This window comes from Sinohyriopsis cumingii, chromosome 2 (genome assembly GCF_028554795.1).
Source record: "Sinohyriopsis cumingii isolate HCF-2022 chromosome 2, ASM2855479v2, whole genome shotgun sequence".
In the NCBI taxonomy this organism is placed as follows: domain Eukaryota; kingdom Metazoa; phylum Mollusca; class Bivalvia; order Unionida; family Unionidae; genus Sinohyriopsis; species Sinohyriopsis cumingii.
The window spans coordinates 85,930,501-85,951,457 of record NC_142962.1 but is presented as its reverse complement, the minus strand read 5'-3'; the positions used below and the strand labels follow the sequence as shown (position 1 = coordinate 85,951,457).

General features: G+C 36.0%; 1 protein-coding gene across 2 annotated transcripts in view; it reads right to left on the bottom strand.

Moving 5' to 3' along the window:
• The window catches only part of LOC149805313 (zinc transporter 6-A-like), a 68,966-nt gene that overhangs the window by 40,857 nt on the left and 7,152 nt on the right, over positions 1–20,957 (bottom strand). Inside the window, exons 3-6 of one of the 2 annotated variants that reach the window (XM_089949224.1) lie at positions 16,771–16,860; positions 12,021–12,105; positions 9,184–9,226; positions 3,981–4,046 (exon numbers count right to left, since the gene is read on the bottom strand). In XM_089949224.1, the coding sequence (XP_089805350.1) occupies positions 3,981–4,046; positions 9,184–9,226; positions 12,021–12,105; positions 16,771–16,860 (284 nt within the window). The remainder of the gene's footprint in view (positions 1–3,980; positions 4,047–9,183; positions 9,227–12,020; positions 12,106–16,770; positions 16,861–20,957) is intronic. The other variant, XM_089949225.1, reaches the window with a different exon arrangement.

Below are 20,957 nucleotides of genomic sequence, written 5' to 3'. Positions count from 1 at the left end.
GATGCAATCACTGTAACATCAGAAAAAAAAGCAACAAACAACACAAGCCTTGAACAATTTCAACTGAATCTGGGAAATGATTATCACTTGCTGGTTTAATAGATAAATACCTCATTCACCCCAAGGCAAAATGGATTAACTCCAAATACAAATAATGTAGGCAATCAATATGTAACCTTGACTTCAGCACTACAATGGCAATTCACAACACATACATTAGCCTGGTTTACAGTCTATAACAAATGTCACTATATGCTTGACATGCCAGATTTACAAACTGGTAACCAAACTCCTTTTTTATGGTTCTTTGTTATGTTTTTTTTAATCAGAACAGTCTTTACTATTCAATTAGTCATCATTACTAATTATTACATAAATGTCAGTGGTATATGTCTCAGTTCTCAAGATATGGTCATTCATAGTGCTGGAACAGTCTGAATGTAATGAAGTCTGGTTTACAAATATATGACACTACATGCATGACCTATAAAATTTCAGATGTGTAGATAGTCTTTTGTTTATATTTGAAACAGCAGGATAAGTGGTCATTTTTACAAAGTATCAAATATAGGTTGGTTGAGTTTAACCTCAGTTTTGAAATGTGGTTGTTTATAACGGTGTCAAAATGCATATTTGCCAAGACACTGTGGTCACTGGTCATATTAAGCATGTGGTCACTCACAATACTGCATTTATATATAACAAATGATTAATGCACTGTGACTGTGTTTGTAAATGACCGATGGCTGCTCATAGCAGAGGTTGCTCATAATATGTTTTAATGTAGAGAGACAAAAGGCAAAAACTCTTGCTCATTACTTCCCCTTGCTGCCTACTGGTGGTGCAGGTTTTAATCTGTAGTAGGATGCTCACACTGTGGGAAGATAGGAGAGTATTAAAGTAATGTAATCAGTTAAGTATTCTAGAAGAAAGGTAATTTACTGAAAAATCTGCTTTCTCCTTCAAATACGTTCTCATTACATTAACGTTAGGAGAACAGGTAATAAGCAGAGAGAATGTTTAGCACCACTCTAAACCCCAGGTAACGTCTGAAGGAGAATACTGGATTCCCATGTGAAGGATAAACCAATCTCCTAATTGTGAACAGCACAACCATAGGCGATGTGGTTTATGTCCAGAAAGAAGAAAAAATGAGATGTTCTTAAAACATAAAATTTCAAAGTGAATCCAGGGACAGCTGCACAACATACCCTTTAGGAGGTTGTTTTGATGTGAACTGGATCTAGCTGTCACTTGTGTGACTGAGACTATTTCTATCAGATCCAGAGTTTGTTGCTGTATAGCCAAGTCTTGTAAGTAAAAACTCTGTTTTGATTTGTGGGTGTTTATCCTTCCATTGCTAAGCATGTGTGGAAGAGATTACATGCCCCATTGTGATGTATGGAGAAACAAAAATTTCAAGAACTGTACTATAAGTTTCTTATATCAAGATTGTAGATAGTAATAATACATAATCATAATGAAGTATACAAAATTAAAAAGGTGCAAGTATCTGGTGTCAGTCAGGTTATTGTTATTTACATTAATTATTAGGCTTCTTCAAAATGATAGTGGAAATGTACCAATGTGGAAAATTTGGAGTCTGTCAGGTTATTGTTATGTATATTAATTATTATTAATCATTATACTTCTTCAAAATGGGAATGTACTAATGTACAACATCTGGTGTCTGTCAGTTTATTTTTATGTATATTAATTATTAGACTTCTTCAAAATGGCAATGTTGTTGTTGTGGGTTTAATACCATTTTTCAGCAACACGATAGGCTATACATGGCGGCCAGTATTAATGGTGGAGGAAGAACCCGGGAAAACCCTGGGAAGAACCACCGACCCATGAGAAGCTACTGGCAAGCTTTCTCATATACCCATATTGGCTGAATCCTAGACTCAAACCCATGCAGACAGAGGTGAGATGGCACTGATCCATAATGGAGAGCACTTTAGATTACTCGGCCACTCGAGGCCCCTCAAAATGGCAATGTACAATATCTGGTGTCTGTCAGGTTAATGTTATGTACATTAATTATTAGACTTCTTCAAAATACTAGTGGGAATTTTTACCTGATGTGGAAAATCTGGTGTCTGTCAGGTTCTTGTTATATACATTAATTACTAGAGATCTTCAAACAGCTAGTGGGAATTTTGTACTGATGTGAAAATTTCATTCACACTACTAAAATGATATCTGCTATTTCCCTACTGCAACTTTTTGGAGGACGTTGATAAAAGCACCAGTATCTTCGGATAAAAAACAATAAGATATGGATTTATTAGCTCCGTAATTTCCAGAAAATTTCCCACTTTTTGAATCTATGAACTACGCTTTTGCTTGAGCTATCCGCACATCCTTTAGCAACCAATACAATAAAAAACAAACTTAAAATATTTTGTTATGCCTAAAATATTCTCTATATTGTTGCATGTTCATACTGATATAACGACATGACCTAAGCACTGTAGCTTGTCATTTAGTATAGAATTAATAAACATCCACCATGAGGACGAATGATCATAATTATTACTTTTAATCTGATATTTACCTGAATGAATAGCTTTTGGATGGTTTCTGTTTACCCAAATTAAAATATGTGGTGTGGTTTCTATTTACCCAAATGCATATATGCTTGGGATGGTTTCTATTTACCCAAATGCATATACCTGGAATGGGTTATGTTTACCCAGATGAATATGCTTGGTATGGTTTCTATTTACCCAGATGAAACTGATTGGGAGAGTTTCTATTTACCCAAATGGTGGGCCCCGAGTGGCCGAGTGGTCTAAAGCGCTCTCCATTATGGATCACTGCCATCTCACCTCTGTCTGTGTGGGTTCGAGTCTCAGATTCGGCTAATGTGGGTATGTGAGAAAGCTTGCCAGTAGTTTCTCGTGGGTCGGTGGTTCTTTCCGGGTTCTTCCTCCACCATTAATACTGGCCGCCACGTATAGCCTATCGTGTGCTGAAAAATGGCGTTAAACCCTATAACAACAACAACAACAAAAATTTACCCAAATGAACATGCCTGAGATGGTTTCTATTTACCCAAATGCATATACCTGGAATGGTGTCTATTTACCCAAATAAATATGCCTGAGATGGTTTTTATTTACCCATATGAATATGCTTGGGATGGTTTCTATTTACCCATATGAATATGCTTGGGATGGTTTCTATTTACCCAGATGAATATGCCTGAGATGGTTTCTATTTATCCAGACAAATACTGGATGGTGTCTATTTACACAAATGCATATACTTGGAATGGCTTCTATTTATTCAAATGAATATGCCTGAGATGGTTTCTATTTACCCAGATGAACATGCTTGGGATGATTCTATTTACCCAGATGAATACTGGATGAGATGGTTTCTATTTACCCAGACAAATACTGGATGGTTTCTATTTATCCAGATGAATATGCATGGGATGGTTTCTATTTACCCAGACAAATACTGGATGGTTTCTATTTACCCAGATGAATATGCCTGAGATGGTTTCTATTTATCCAGACAAATACTATTTACACAAATGCATATACTTGGAATGGTTTCTATTTATTCAAATGAATATGCCTGAGATGGTTTCTATTTACCCAGATGAACATGCTTGGGATGATTCTATTTACCCAGATGAATACTGGATGAGATGGTTTCTATTCACCCAGACAAATAATGGATGGTTTCTATTTACCCAGATGAATATGCATGGGTTGGTTTCTATTAACCCAGATAAATATTGGATGGTTTCTATTTATCCAGCTGAATATGCTTGGGATGGTTTCTATTTACCCAGATGAATATGCTTGGGATGGTTTCTATTTACCCAGCTGAATATGCTTGGGATGGTTTCTATTTACCCAGATGAATATGCCTGGGATGTGTTCTATTTACCCAGATGAATATGCCTGGGATGTGTTCTATTTACCCAGATGAATATGGTTGGGATGTGTTCTATTTACCCAAATGAATATGCCTGAGATGGTTTTTGATTTCGAACCCACACACTAAGCAAACAAGTCAGCAAGCTGGAAGAAAGAAGAAAACATTGTCTGTTATTTAGTTAACTCTAATCATGTATTTATGTATAAAATAATGAGTTTCTCAATGGGACTGGCACTCTAATGGTCAAAAAGAAATTGCAGGAATCCAAGACTAGTTTTTTATTTTTTTAACTGCAGTCATCTCTGATTTTGTTGAGAAACTACTGCATAACAAATATGGTATGATAAAAAAATATCTTACTAATTCATTTATCTCAATTATTATCAATGGTTATAATAATAATAATAATAATAATAATAATAATAATAATTCTTTCTCTAGTTCATCACCTTCTCAACTTTAAACAAGTGTTGGGATAAGACTGTATATCAATATGTGAATTCATACATGTTTAATCTCCTTATTAAAGCTAGATACATGAAAACAATTTTTTCTGAAGATTATGCTTCTCCTAGAATACTTACTTGATTATATTAACTTCATGAATATAAGCCCTACTACCTCCAATGTCCAATCCTCCCAACGCGAGTGTTTGTCTTTCTGACTATAGTAGATAGACAAGGGGAATAACTCTTGCCCATTACCTCCCCTGGACACTAAAGGTATTGCTAGTTTTATGCTGAGTCGAACATCATGTAATGGAATGCTGACATTACAGGGAGGATATTAAAGCAATGTGATCAGGTCCGTATTCTAGAAGAAACATAATTTACTGACAAATTAGCTTCTCCTCTGAATAGATTCCTCAATAGGTAATAAGCAGGTTAACCTCTGAGGGAAGATGATTCGACTCCCTATAAGAAGGTTAACCCAATCTAAAAACTTGCAAGCAGCACAACTGGAGGTGAAATAGCTTAGTGTGGGGAGAAGAAATAATGAGAAGTTCTTACCATATACAATTTTTGGGTAAATCCAGCAAAAGCAGCAAAGGGTGCCTGCTTGAAGGTTGCGCTCATATCGATTGGGTCTGGGATCCACTTGTGTAACAAAAGACTGGGTTTACCAGATCCAGAGTCTGTTGCTGTGAATCCAAGACTTGTATGTAAAATTAAACCTTGAGAAGGTTGACTATGCATGCCAACTGATGGCCTTAATGATATCTTTGGTACAGATATGATGGTCAGAGGCTTTGTTGGCAGAGATTGCTTTTAACTCATGAGTAGAGATCTTCTTAAAGCAACTCTGTTCAAGCAATATGTCAGAGTATGTTGTGCATATTACCCACTTCCATCATGGTGAGATATCTTGAGGGGTCATGTCCTTTTTTCCAAGGTTTGACTGGTAGAAAGAGGTGTCCTTGGGCTCCACAAACTGGCTCAGTCCAATTCAGATAAAGTCTGAGCACACATACCAGGTTCTGTTTGGAAGCCTCTTGGGTTGTGTTAGTACAGGTTGTATGACTTTTTGATTGCTCGCTGATGGCAACCAATTCCTGGTGACAAAACCGGGTTACATCATAAGGATCACTGAACCATCTGATTGAAACTGATGGGACAATACAGACTGCATGCAATTCAATCACTTTGCATCAAAAAGGAAATGCTATCAGGAAACAGGTTTGTATGAAAGGAACTCCAAAGAGGTCCTGGCTAAAAGGCTCAGATTTGTTTGAATTCAGCCAAGTCTGAACCCTGGAGAGATTCCACTATGGAAATGTCTGTGATTTACGCCTATGCGAGTTTAAGTTAGACAACAAATCAGAGAGGTCTTTGTTATGACCAATATCCTCCCTGCCATCATGACATAACATGTCTGATACTGTAGCATGGTAGTCTTTAACAGTACCTGGAGCCTACTTTTTCCTCAAACAGACAATGATGAAGGTCAGCTACTTGAGGGACTTAAAGGTCTAAGTTCCTGACTATGCACCAGTCCCTCAAAAATGTGCCACTTATTTTCATAAGCCTTTAAGAGAAAAGCTCATGCATTTCTTTTTATGACTGAAGGGTTGAATTGTCTTGCTGCAAGGCTCTCCAGGCAAGAGTCAATCGTGAAGGAGAAGATGGTTTGGGCAAGGATGGAACATGTGGGGCTGAGGCTGATGGAGAGGATTTGGCCTGACTGGGATATTCCTGGATAGATCTATCACTAGATGGAGATCGTTGATCCAGGATTTTTCCCAGCGGAGAGGGGCAATCAGAATTATTTTGCCCTTCTGACCCCTCAATTTCTACTTAATCTTTGGAACAAAGATCGGTCGGAGCAGACCTGCCAACCCTGACGAGTCTGTCTCAGTAAAGTGTAACAAAATATCAATAACGGCTAATGTAAATCTGGAAAACGTAATCAGAAGTTTGACACATCAATGATAATATTATATTCAACTGAAAAGTTTGTAAACTACGCGTAAACTTTATTTACCACTAGTACAGTTGCATGAACTCTAGTTCTAAACCCTATGCAGCTCAATGGCTTGCTGCTATCTCTCAACTTGACATAGCTCTTGGAAATTCTTTTTCCATTTCACATGAGATGGCAATCATATCTCCCACCACAAGACATATCCAAATTGGCATGTGATGTTCAATAAACGTAATTGTATCCTTTCCAGCTTTTATTCACAAGAATCTGAATACTCCTTTTCATTCTTGTGTATTGATTATTAACACTTTTCTAGAAGCTTATTTTCCCTTTCGTCTTAAACATGCATTGCCTGCTGGATGCCATTTTAAAAAATCTATAATAAACAGTTTGATCATGCAGACACTTCACATGAACAAACAGGTGCAGTTTAAAGTGTCTGGTGTGCTGCTGTAAAGTTAGTCTGGTTCCCTGACTAATTTGAATAATTCTACGATGAAACCCGGATCCAAATAAAACACAGATGAACCAATTATCTGGATTTTTTGGCGATGATTATTTTCTAGTAGTTTTTGCTAGTATGCCATAAGTCTGAATTTTATGGGTAATTTTTGTAAGACTTATGGTAAAATCATAAGAGTTGGCAGGTGTGTGGGAGGTAGGCAGAGGGCCACAGATCATCCCAACTGCAAGAAAGAGCATCGATGGAACAAGCCTCATGATCTGTACAGGGGAAACAAAAGTGGACAGTTGTGACACCATCTGGTTTCAAAATGATGGATCATCGGACACCCCACAGCTGGCAAATCTGACAACTGATGGACAGAGGGACTATTCTGCACAGAGAATCTGTCCTTTCCTTGATGGAGAGTCAGCCAAGGCATTGTGCACTGGGAATATGTCTGATACAAATGTAGATTTTGCACTGTGTGTAACCATGGCAGAATTCCCAGACCAGAATGCAGAGTTGGGGTACTTTGGTACCACCTTGTTTAAGGAGATCACTACCACAGAGTTGTCTGACATGATGACATAGTTCAATTGGTGAGAAAATCCATACTTACATGGACAAACTAATAGGATGGACAAAAACAGGACTTCCAAATTGATCAGAAAACCTAGATGTAAAAGGAAAATGAGATCAATTTTTTCCTTTAACTAGAATGGAACTGATCATATGTTTCTGGAGGATGCTGTCCAGATATGATGATGTGGAAGTAGATGAAGTCATATGATAGCAGAGATAAAACACAGTAGAGTAGTTTCATAAAGGCTAATGGACTTATTTCAAGCTGGGAGGGAGTGCAAAACATACAAATTTTGCCTGGTATGTAAACTGCAGTAACTTCCTCAAGGATTTGGAACATATGAATATGGGTCTATCGGTTTTTGTTTTTACATTTGTGGTAGTGTCAGTCCATGTAAATATATTAATTACTAGCGAGTGGCCGAAAATCTGATGAAAGATAGATTATGAGAAAATGCCTCATCTGGTTGATCTCTGTGACCAGAAGTGTCAACAAAAAAAGCAGATATCTCGCAACATACAGTACTCATGCTAAATGTCAACATAAGTGGATTATTATATAACAAAGCACTGTTAAGATGGTTTGTGAATATGAACAAAGAATTTGTTTATGTAACAATATATAAATTTCAGTACATATTATATCAATTCTGTGGCTTCCTTTCATGGGGCCTCTGAATTTTTCCACTCCAAACCAATGGTTGTATATACAAGTTTAAACAGCCAACAATGTCGCCATTAAAATGAAATCGCCAGATGGTATATTTTGCCACCAATAAATAAAAATCATTGCAATTTGCGACATTGGCAAAGCTCAGTGCAATCCCTGAATAAATATTTTAGATGCTATATTTGTTTTTACTTTTAGGAAGAAAAACTTTTTTCATGTACGAGAAAAATACATGCATATGAAATTTTGGGAGCCAAACCATGACCGTGTTATATCCAAATTCATGTTATAATGGAGCATACTATAGTGGGGTCACACTGTATAGACACAAAGGATGAATATTTGTATTTGGGAGGGCTTTATTCAGGAGGTAGTAGTGCGTATATTCCTAATTTTAATGAAATCAGGGAATGTATTCGTAGGAGAAACTTGGATCTTTATAATTCTGATCATTACCCTAGTGATGGTAATAGCAGAGATGGAGTTATTTTACATACATCTCCAATGAATCATGCATGCCTCACATGTACGAAAACTTGAATATATCTTCAGTGATCCAAGTGCTACCTTGGAACCCTGAGTACTGAGAGACGGTCAAGGGTCTTTCCCTATCCCCAAAAACTTAGCTGAAAATATAATTTACTTTTCGAAAGATATAATTTTTAATTCCTTAATTTTCATTTATCTTGCTCTCTCTGAAATCCTTGGAAAGTTTAACAAATTATTTTACATGCCTATCAAAAGTTTCAATTCAGTCTGCTCAACAAATTTTATTTAGCTCTATTTTATAAAGATATACAAACATTTTGGGATACTTGCCTATTTAACCATGGAAGTATTCTGATCAATTAAATTCGTTTAAAGTCTATTCTTTTAGCTTTATAATCAAATATTCCTAATACCTAGAATCTTGGATGTAGCACACTCCTTTTTAATTTTTCTGATGAGGCACCAAACAGATAAAATCTTACCTGCTTAACTGCTTATCTTTCTTGTCACTATGCTTCATTTTGTACAGATAGAACAAAACATTTCCGACATGAAGTAGCCAGATTTTTATCACAAATGAAATGATAATACTTGTACAAACAGCAAAATCCATGGAATCTAATTCTGATTCAAGATCTAATCAACATCGAAGCCTCAGTTAGAAACTAGTTACCTCATGATGTCAAATATCGTCAAGTAGGTGTAGGCAGTCAAGGCTGGAAAACAAAAGACATACTTTAAATCATTAACCCACCATACTTTGAAACAAATAAAATTAAAAGTCCATACATTTACCATCTAACCCATTATAATTTCACTGCGGTTCTTGCAATACTTTACTAAAAAACCTCCATGATCTTGCATGCAGACCTCATTAACTCTCTGCTAATAGGTGATAAATCAGATAACAATACATGTATGGAAATATAAGATATGTACCTGTCTTACAATTTACACAGAAACATGGAGCAACAATCGATGCAGTGGCCCTGACCTTCGATGCCTGGATCCAACATCCCTAAGGATATGCTGTGCACATTTCTGAATGTAGCTGGAAGTCTGATGCATATCCATCCACTCCCCCAACCAATAAAAAGTCTGATGCATATCCATCCACTCCCCCAACCAATAAAAAGTCAGATGTATATCCATCCACTCCACCAACCAATAAAAAGCTGGCTACAGTAGAGTTAATCTTTTCATGTTCCAAACAAGTAATACTTATATCCCAAGGTAGACTTCCTACCCTGTCTGATGGGGCCATTGTGGCCAAGGTATCTAAAGTGCTCACTGTATCATATCACTGTAATCCCACCTATGTCTGCATGGGTTCGAGTTTTGTGCTTAGCCAATGTTGGTACATGAGAAAGCTTGCCAGTAACTTCCTGTGGGATGGTGGTTCTTTCTGGAGTTTTCCCAATTTCTTCCTCCACCAGTTTTTGGCAACCATGTATAGCATATCTTGTGCTGAAAAATGGCATTAAACTCCATAACAACAATAACAACCTTGACTGATGTCAATTCATTTATATCAAAAAGTAAACAACCTACACTGATGTAAATTCATTTATATCCCAAGGTAAACATCCTACCATGTCTGATGTCAATTCATTTATATAAAAAAGGTTGTTGTTGTTGTTGTTGTGGGGTCTAACGCCATTTTTCAGCACATGATAGGCTATACATGGCGGCCAGTATTAATGGTGGAGGAAGAACCCAGGAAAACCCCGGAAAGAACCACTGACCCACGAGAAGCTACTGGCAAGCTTTCTCACATACCCACATTGGCTGAATCTAGGACTCGAACCGCCGCAGACAGAGGTGAGATGGCAGTGATCCGTAACGAAGAGCGCTTTAGACCACTCGGCCACTCTGGGCCCCTATAAAAAAGGTAAATATCCTACAAAGATGTCAATTTATTTATATCCCAAAGTAAACAACATCCTACACTGATGTCAATTCATTTATATCCCAAAGTAAACATCCTACATTGATGTCAATTCATTTATATCCCAAAGTAAACATCCTACATTGATGTCAATTCATTTATATCCCAAAGTAAACATCCTACATTGATGTCAATTCATTTATATCCCAAAGTAAACATCCTACATTGATGTCAATTCATTTGTATCCCAAAGTAAACATCCTACACTGATGTCAATTCATTTATATCCCAAAGTAAACATCCTACATTGATGTAAATTCATTTATATCCCCAAGTAAACATCCTACATTGATGTCAATTCATTTATATCCCAAAGTAAATATCCTACATTGATGTCAATTCATTTATATCCCAAGGTGAACATCCTACCTTGTCTGATTTCAATTCATCCATAGCAACACACAAGAATATTGCCAGATCCAAAAACTTTAACCACTGACCACCCACCTATAATTTAAACTTCAAGCTCTGTAGTCATCAATGTATAAGTAAATCCCTTCCACCAGATGCAGGGTTGCATCTAGGATTTGATAAATGTGGGCATTGCCCCCAATGAATCTGATAAAAGGGGAGGCCAACGTACCCATGGGGGTAGGCCTTCCAGTATGGTGTAAAAAACTGTCAATGTATTCAAACAGAGCAATAGCAAGTATAACAAGTGCATTAAATGCATCTCATATCTTCTGTATAATATAGTATGACATTTAAAACTGAAGAAAAACCAGCACAGCACATATTTTCCTTTGAATTTTTTCCCCATATTTTTCAAGCCAGTCTCTGTATAAAATGTGATCTTCTGACCATTGTTCTTAACCAATCAGAATTGACCAATGACACACAGAAATACGTGATTTATTTACAACTATATAAGTACAACATATTTGCCGAGAGTGACAACTGGGAATTTTACAGCAAAAAATAAATAAAAAATAATGCATTAACAAAAAATACGCACAATTCTTATTATTTGCGTAATTTTGCCTGCATCGAATTAAAAATGTTGTGGGAAATCTTAAATTTGGGGGGATTTGCACAATCGCGCATCCTAGATGCAACCCTGCAGATGCATTTGTGAGCAAAATCTGATGATGACCCCATGACAAAAGCAAATGCTGCCCTTCAGATAAAATTTTATCCAAAATAACCTATACATTGGACACAAATCAATAAAACGGACAATGACCTACACATTTAGCAGTGATTCTGGGTTACATGCATCTTTAGCTATGTAGAAATATGAAATTTTCTAGAAGATGAATACTTCAACATTCAAAGTGGATTTTCCTTAAAGTTACATCTAGACTTCAGACACAGTTTTAAGTCAGATTTGAATTTTAGCCAATCAGATTGCTGGATTATAGTCCTAGCTTAAGTTCTGTAGGTAAAACTATGGACAGTATTTCCATTTTCTTCTTAACCTCTATTTTTCAACATTTGGACTTTAATTTTTTCATACTGGACCTTCATATTCTTGAGAAAATTGGTCCTGGACTATATTTTAAAAATCTGGTAGACTGCTATAACTAAAGGACTAGCCTGTTTGGTGTGTAGGCTACACATACCCATACTGTTTGTGCTGTGACACCATAATAGAAGAGTGATAGTTCCACATACATTCAGTGCAAGGAATGCCAGAATCTTCTTTCCCTGAAATCACAAATACACACTATTAGGAGAGAAAGGGCAAATGTATTCCTCTATTAAGTGAATAACAGAAAGTTTACTACAAATAACATTAGATTAACAAGAACTTGCCACTAACAGTGTTCCCTTACAACTACCATTTAAAGGCTGAAGCATCAGAAACTGGCTGTGGTACAAAATCAATGATGGGCAATAACTCAGTAAAATATGGTCAAAATCTGCACTGAAACTGATTAATGAATTTTAAGATGTTGTTAATATAAGCTAATATGACTGAAATCAGGCAATGTGAACTCTTAATTCTTTTTTTACAACACAGTATTCTAAGTCAACCAACTGACAGAGTTTTGTAATAGAAGTTCAAACATTATACTCAAACTCATCTGCTATCTTTGATTTCTGGAAATTTCCTTAAAATTAACAAAATATATGGATGCTAGACTCTTAGCAAGATTGGGATGCATGACTAAAAAAGACAGTCAAGAGCCTTAACTTTGTAAGATATAGTCATGATCCTTAACTTTGTAAAATATAGGCAAGGGCCTTAACTATGTAAGATATAGTCAAGGGCCTTAACGTATTAAATATAGTCAAGGGCCTTAATTTTGTAAGATATAGTCAAGGGCCTTAACTTTGTAAGATATAGTCAAGGGCCTTAACTTTGTAAGATATAGTCATGAGCCATAACTTTGTAAGATATACTCATGAGCCTTGACTTTGTAAAATGTAGTCAAAATCTGGTCAGAGCTGAACTAATCAGACCCTGCCAAGGAGTACTGTATTAACAAATCTGGTTGAAATCAAACAAAACAATCAAATTCCAGAAACTGATATCTCCCATTTTTTTTACTGGAAGTAGAGGAGTGTAGGTACATTTAAAAATGAAGCACTACTTCTGATGCAGAACAATGAAAATGGAACCATTGTGATATATCATCAATAGAAAACATTACAAAATCTGATTTCATCATTCAATCAATATAACTCTACTGAATAACGATAGAGAAAGCTGATAGTGAAATTAAGCCTAACTTTTCAATATCAGTAAGGCTACATACAAATTTTCTTGAAATAAAATAATTATCATTATTATGGAGAATTACTGTGTCAAAACATAAGTGGTTGGGTCCACCAACCATGAGCTAAATGATGATGGAGAATAACTCTGAAAAATTTAAAGTTACATACCGAGGGCATTGTTGTGCGCAAGGAATGTTGATCAGACCAAAACTATGAGGCCTAAATGAGACTGACAGTCTGAGGCCTTAATCAGGCAACACAGGACAGTCTGAGGCCTTAATCAGGCAACAAGGGAACAAAATTTCTGAGCTAAATTATATAGCTGGAGATTCAGCATTTTTTTAAAAAATTGTCATTGAAACAAGGGCTTGGTTTTGACTTCTGAGAACCTGTAAATATGAGAGGTGAAAAATGTATAAATCACACAGAATTCCCAATTTTATATGTTTACTGCTGAAAATATTCTTCCTAACTGGTCTGATTCTTTACCAAAATGATGGACCGGGCCGCATTCCTGCTTCAACATAAACCAGGTTGCATACTGAACATACATGTATGCTACACTGACAATCAAACTCAGCTAAGGTGTTGTGAATATATAGCGGCCTAGTAAATTTGTTTAAAATCCGAAAACATAAGTAGGAGGGTCTAACAATCAGGACCATAACTCTGTTAAATGTCACTAAACTAAAAAAAAAACCACCAATATATTATCAGCTTCAAGAGAGTCAAGAGAGATAAATTTTGGTTGACATCCACTCAGATTAGTTGAGTTGTTGTGCATAAATAAAAGTGAATGCATCAAAAATCCAAGGGCTATAACTCTATTAATGAAATACAGGATCCTATCAATATCAGCTGTCTACCAAATTTTGTTGAAAGATCCAGCTGCCAATAAATTTTCATTGAAATCCATTAATAATAAGGAAGTTATTGTGCGGCAATGAGAGTGGGTGGATCTATCAATGGTTATAACTGTGCCTATTATCAAACTCAGGAAAATGGTCTTGTGATAATTACATTGCATACTAAATACTAATAATTGAGGAGTTAATGTGCGGAACTAAAATTAGTGGGTTTGACAATTGGGGCCATTGCTCCAATAAAAGCCTAAAAGTCTAAGCTCGCCATGGTCTTTTTAATAACTGGTAGAAAGAACATAATAATCACAAGATTTATTATGTGAAAAAGAAGGGGGATGGGTATGACATTCAGGGGACATAGCTCTCCTAAGCAATTACATAGGACGCTGAAAGTCAAACCGAGCAAAGGTCTCATCAATATCAAGTTGTATATGAAAGTCAGATTAAATCCATTAATAATTAAGTGAGCTATTGTGTGTAAATTAAGGTGAGTGGGTCTGACAATCAGGGGCTATAACTTTGCTAAATGATCGTGTAGAATGCGGTCAATTGAACTCGGCCAATGTCTCATAAATATTAAATTGAATACCATGTTTACCTAAACTATAATAATAATGAAGGAAGTTGTTCAGAAATTAAAATGGGTAAGTCTAGCAATTAAGATCAATAACTCTGCTAAATGTTAAAACAGACTTCTGAAAACAGAACTCTTTCAAGGTCACATCAATATCAAGCTGAATACCAAATGTGGTTTAAATCCAATATTAAGGGAGTTATTATTCTGAAACAAAAGTGGGATGGATAGACAGAAGGCTGGACAGGAGTTATTTAATATTCCCTGATGTCCACAATAAAGTGGGATGGATAGACAATAGTCCTACAACGTAAGACACATCACCCAATATTTTTGTTCTGGTAGGTGATGGGTCTTACTGCCTAACTAACGGCGCTGTGTAGCGTGTTTTGATGTCAACTAACAGTGTAATGAAAGACAAATTTTCAGAAATATCACACACAACTGGCCGACTTCACTTGCCCTTATGTTTCTTCTCGAATAAATTCAAATTCTCACAAAAGAAATGGACCTGTTTTCAAGTTTCGTTGGCCTACATTTCAGTTGGTTGGAAAGCCAGGAATGCCGAAATCAGGTTAAGTAGAAATATTATTCTTTAACAAAACGAATAAAAGTATATTATGCCTATTGGAACTGGTAGCAACAGTTCGCTTCATGCAAGAAACATATCCCCCACATGAATATACTTAAACATACTTTGGCATACCTCGATAACCGTTGCATTGCAACAAATTCAAATGTATGTTAATGGAACATAAAAATGCGCCCATTTGCTAGTGTCATATTTTCATTCCACCTGGATAAAGACAGCAAAGTAAGTATAATAATTACACATTAATTAGTGGAAGAGTGTCCATACAGGCAGCCAAGTATGTGAGATATTCCTCAAAGTTTGACTACTCATTCGGATGTAAACCAACATCGGAACACGCTATATAAGGCTGTTATCTGGGTAGTAAGACATAGCACTAAAACAAAATCAACATATGCCTTATATTGTATGACTATGATAGACAGAAGGCTGGACAGACCCAATTTAATATTTCCTGCATACCTGTCTACCCTGACGAGTCCATCTCAGTAATGTAGCTGATTTTTTTTCCGTAAGATTAACCAGTTTTCGGTAAGGTGTAACAAAATATCAATAACTGCTATTGTAAAGCTGGAAAACATAATTAAAAGTTTGATGCAGCAACGATAACATTATGTTGAACTGAAAAGTTTGTAAAGTACATGTAGATTTTATTTACCACTAGTACAGTTGCACAAACTTTAGTTCCAAACCATATGCAACTCAATGGCTTGTTGCTATCTCTCAACTTTACTTAATTCTTGGAAATTCTTTTTCCAATTCATACGATGATGGCAATCATATATCCTGCCATGAGACATACTCAAATTAGCATGTGATGTCCAATAAACATAAATGTGTGCTTTCCATCTTTTATTCACAAGAATCTGAATATTCCTTTTTATTCTTCTGTGTTGATTATTAACACTTTTCTAGAGGCTTATTTTCCATTTTGTCTTAAACATGCATCAGTTTTAGGATGCCATTAAAAAAAAATCAATAATGAACAGTTTGATCATACAGATGCTGTACATGAACAAATAGGTGCAGTTTAAAGCATCTGGGGTGCAGTTGTAAAGTTAGCCTGGTTCCCTGAATATTTTCACTAATTCTAATATGAAACCTGACTTTAAATAAAACACAAAAGAACCAATTATCCAGATTTTTTGGCAAAGATCATTGTTAAATATTTTTTGCTTGTAATCAGTATTTTAAGGGTAATTTTCATTAGACTTAAGCAAAATCGTGAGGGTTGGCAGGTCTGCCCCTGATGTCTACAGTAAAGTGGGATGGACAGGCCCTATTTACTATTCCCTGATGTCTACAGTAAAGTGGGATGGAAAGACAGAAGGCTGGACAGGCCCAATTTAATATCTTGTGATGGCTACAAAAAAAGAGGGGGGTTAAAATATGAATGCATCTGTGTTCACAAGCTGATGGGCTGCATATTCTAAGCTGTGTGCATATTTAAATAAATAAATAAATAAATAGTTCCTCTAACAAAATATTCTGAATTTGGTCAGAAATTCTCTGGAAATTTAATGTATTTAAGGCTTATTTATGTTTTGCTATAAAGAATAACAATGAACAATCATAAACTCAAGGTCATGTACATTTTAAAAAGTGAGAAAAAAAATCACCGTTTTAATTCTTTGGATGAAGGTCAGCTCTTGGACAAGAGTTCCAAAAGCAGATCGGTGGGGTGAGAAGAATGGGTAGATAATTCTTCCCTGAAAATAAAGTGAAATCAAGACATAGTTCTTGTTAGTTTATTTTCAAGACAACATTTATTAGTAAGCATGAAACTGGTAATCAGATTTTGTATGAAAAACATCTTTACTTTTATTTATGGATCATACTAAGTCTGAAATATTCACAAGTTTGCTGGAAATATAATGGGCAGAGGAAAGAAGTGTTGGAATCTGACATAAGTTTGCTGGAAATGGGAGGGGACCAGGGAGAGAAGTGTTTGAATCTAAAAGTTCAGCAAAAAGTTGATGTCACAATTGATAATTGGCACATTAGCATAACCAACCACTGGTCCATCTTATAACTGGCACAATGGCATAATCATCCACTGGTCTATCTTATAACTGGCACAATGGCATAATCATCCACTGGTCTATCTTATAACTGGCACATTAGCATAATCAACCACTGGTCCATCTTATAACTGGCACATTAGCATAATCAACCACTGGTCCATATTATAACTGGCACATTAGCATAATCAACCACGGGTCCATCTTATAACTGGCACATGGGCATAATCATCCACTGGTCCATCTTATAATTGGCACATTAGCATAATCAACCACTGGTCCATCTTATAACTGGCACATTAGCATAATCAACCACTGGTCCATCTTATAACTGGCACATTGGCATAATCATCCACTGGTCCATCTTATAATTGGCACATTAGCATCGTCATCCAGGGGTCCATTTTGTAATTGTTTTGAAAGGTAGAGGGTTATCAGATTCTTAAAAAAAAGGCACTAACAAAAAGGAAACTTCAGAGGGAATGAAAGTGTGAGGGAATGGCAAGTACAAGAAGACTTTTAGGAACGGTAAAGGTTTTTGTAGGAGAATGCCACATTGCTTTTCAAAGACAGTTAATTCATTTTTTTTCATGAGTATCCATTTCTGTGGTTTTCTGAAAAATGACAATTGGATTGGTACTTAAATTCATTGACTGTATAATATGTTTTATTTTTTTAGTGAGAACCCACTGACTGAGTCTTCAAATTCATGATTATACAGGATTCATGAAAACTGGTACCTCATGAAAACTAGTACCCTCTAAATAACTCCACTGACAGTATAATTACTGTATAATAATTGATGCCATATTGTTGCAAGTAAAAAACATAAATTAAATTGATTTGCTGGTTGGTATCAGACATTCTAGAGCAAGCTGTTATGAAAGACAGAAAAGGTATTTTTTAATATAAAAAAAGACTAGGGCAATTGGGATTGGTCCTGAACCTTGAGCAACAAATGTAACATCTGCATCCCAAAATGGCAAATTTACCTCATAAAATGAACAATACTCAAATATAGGTAATTGGGAGTTGGGTGGGTGGGGGGTGGTATCCTTACAGAGGTACAGATAATGTTATTCCATTAGTTATATCAAGGAACAGCAGTTTGTTGTGGCTCAAAATGACATAACCCATCCCCATAACACTTTTGTACATATTACCTATTGCCAACCCCTACGACAAGCACACTCCTGGATCTTGACCTAGGGATCATAACTTGCAAGTCATGAGATATATTAAACATAATCATAACTGCTCCATATAAGTGGTATATCAGCTAAATTAACCTAATAACAGGAGTCTCTCAAAGGAACAGATGTTCTACTGGCTGAGAAGAAAAAAAATTCAAGAATTTAATGTAAGACCACTTATTCCCTTTTAAATAAGTCTAAATCTGAGATTCTGTTACACTGGTAAATGCCAGATGAAATATGCTCCAGAACCAGAAATAAATGAGTCTGTTAGTATTCATTTACTGACAAACTGTAAACATTTTTTAAGTTGTGAAATTGTCTCAACACAAATGCCTGTCAGAAACTGACTTCTTTTCATTTGCCACTTGAACCGTAGTCATATCCCTGCTGTCTTTGATAAATGGCACAGGGGTTGTAACATTGCTTACAGTTTATAATATGTACTGTATATAAATAACAGATGGAAGGATACTTTTTCCATTCCTCCTGTGACCTATTTATGAAGTGACACAAATTCCTCAGGCTACACATTTTGTAGATTAATAGCTTTAGCACTGATGTTTAGCTTCCAAACTTGATCCACTATCCTACCTTTAAAGAATGTTAGCCTGTTTTTCAATATTACTACTAGAGATGGCCATGATCACACACTTAATAAGCAAGACCAACAAAATTAATCAAAACTGCCTTCTCATTGGTCAAATGAATATGATGCACTACACCCACTGATAACCTCATTTCCATTTGACCAATGAGAGGGCAGTATTCTATTCAGTGGATTCACTTGTATGTTCACTGGACACAATCATAGGTAACATCACATACCAGCAGTAACAGCAACTTCAGTTCTTAAAAAGATGGGTACTTTAATTTTTGTGGTTGTTTCGCACCCGCAATTATTTACACGCAACCAGTTAATGACTGATTGCAACAAAACAGCAGCAGCAGAAAGAGAATAGGCTTATGTCTATGATGGCTTCATCCCCTAATGCCTTTAAACAGATTGGCTGACTCTTTTCAGTCATGCATGACAAATTGCAGGTGTGCAAAACAATAAGAATTGAAGTACCCATCTTTCTGTTTCTGTCCTTTTGCCATGAATGATCAGTTATGAGTTGTTTCATTTGTATATCATTTTCTTCTATTTCTTCTTCTCTGATACAAATTAACAACCACATGTTTATTAACTGAGTGAATGTCATGTTTTGGATTTTGGTGAAATCTATAAGCCATGCTGAAGTTAAAGACTTTCACCAAGCTGCTAAAACTAAACTGTTTATACACTGCACACCTGTAGCTATTAATTAATACATGAACTCTGAAGTACAGTGTTACTGAGTGTAAATTTTGTTTGGTGACTGATGGTAACGATATTGGAATGACATGATGTTGACCTGTGTCTATTACCAATGCAGCTCCTGTATGGGCTGGAAACTCATTCACTTCATTTTCTTTTTCTAATGGATGGATTACAACAACTTTCTCAAGTAACTTAACAGTGACAGATAAACCATGACTGATGAGATTGGTTGATTAGCATTTGTATTGGTAAAATTTGGACTTTTTCCATCATTGCCAGTACCAGGTAGTGGCAACTGTGTAAGCCCCCATGGAATCTCTGAATGAAACGATCTTTGATACTCTTCAGCAATAACAATACATTTTCATTTTGGGCCATTAAGGCATCATAATAAGTCTTTTGGTGGTCAGCCCCAACTTGACAGTAACAAAATATTTAAAGATGGCTGACATGTTGGCCATACTCTAAAAACTGACACAACATATGTTTGTTACCAGCTAGACATCATAAGATGTCTTTTGGCAAAGGCACATTGTCGATATGACCAACCATCTAGGAGAATTAGTAATAAGATTTTCACGATGGCTGCTCTGGAGGCCATAGTGGACACTAGATCAACACCATTTTCTCTTGGACCATTATAAAATGTATTTGGTGAAAATGACACTGCAAAATTTCTTTTCCTTCAGGAGAATTGGCAATAACAAGATTTTGAATATGGCTACTGTGGTGGCCATACTGGATAACAGTCTGGCACCATTTTCATTTAGAACCAACTAGACTTCATAAGAAGTCCTCTGGTAAAATTCTCATGCCAATATTGCAATAACAGGATTCTCAAAATAACCACTGGACACATGATCTGCACAATTTGCATTCAAGCCCAACTAGACACAATAAGAAGCCTATTAGTGAAAACCCCATGTTGATATGACCATCCATTCAAGTAGCCATGACATGATTTTTCGGCTGGGCAATGTAGTAGCCATACTGATCATCAGATCAGCACCATTTTCATTTAGGACTAGCTATACATCATAAGAAATCTTCTGGTTAAAACCCCATGTCAATATGATTTTAAATTTCGGAGATGCAGCGATAAATAAGATTTTCAAGTTGGCCACATTGGTGTCCATTTTGGAAATCACATCAGTCCCATTTCATTTAGGACCAACTAGATATCATAACAAGTCTTTTAGTAAAAACCACATTTTATAAGACCATCCATTCTGGAGTAGCAGTAGGAAAATTTTGAAGATGGTCACTGTGTTGGATGTAGTGGATGTCTC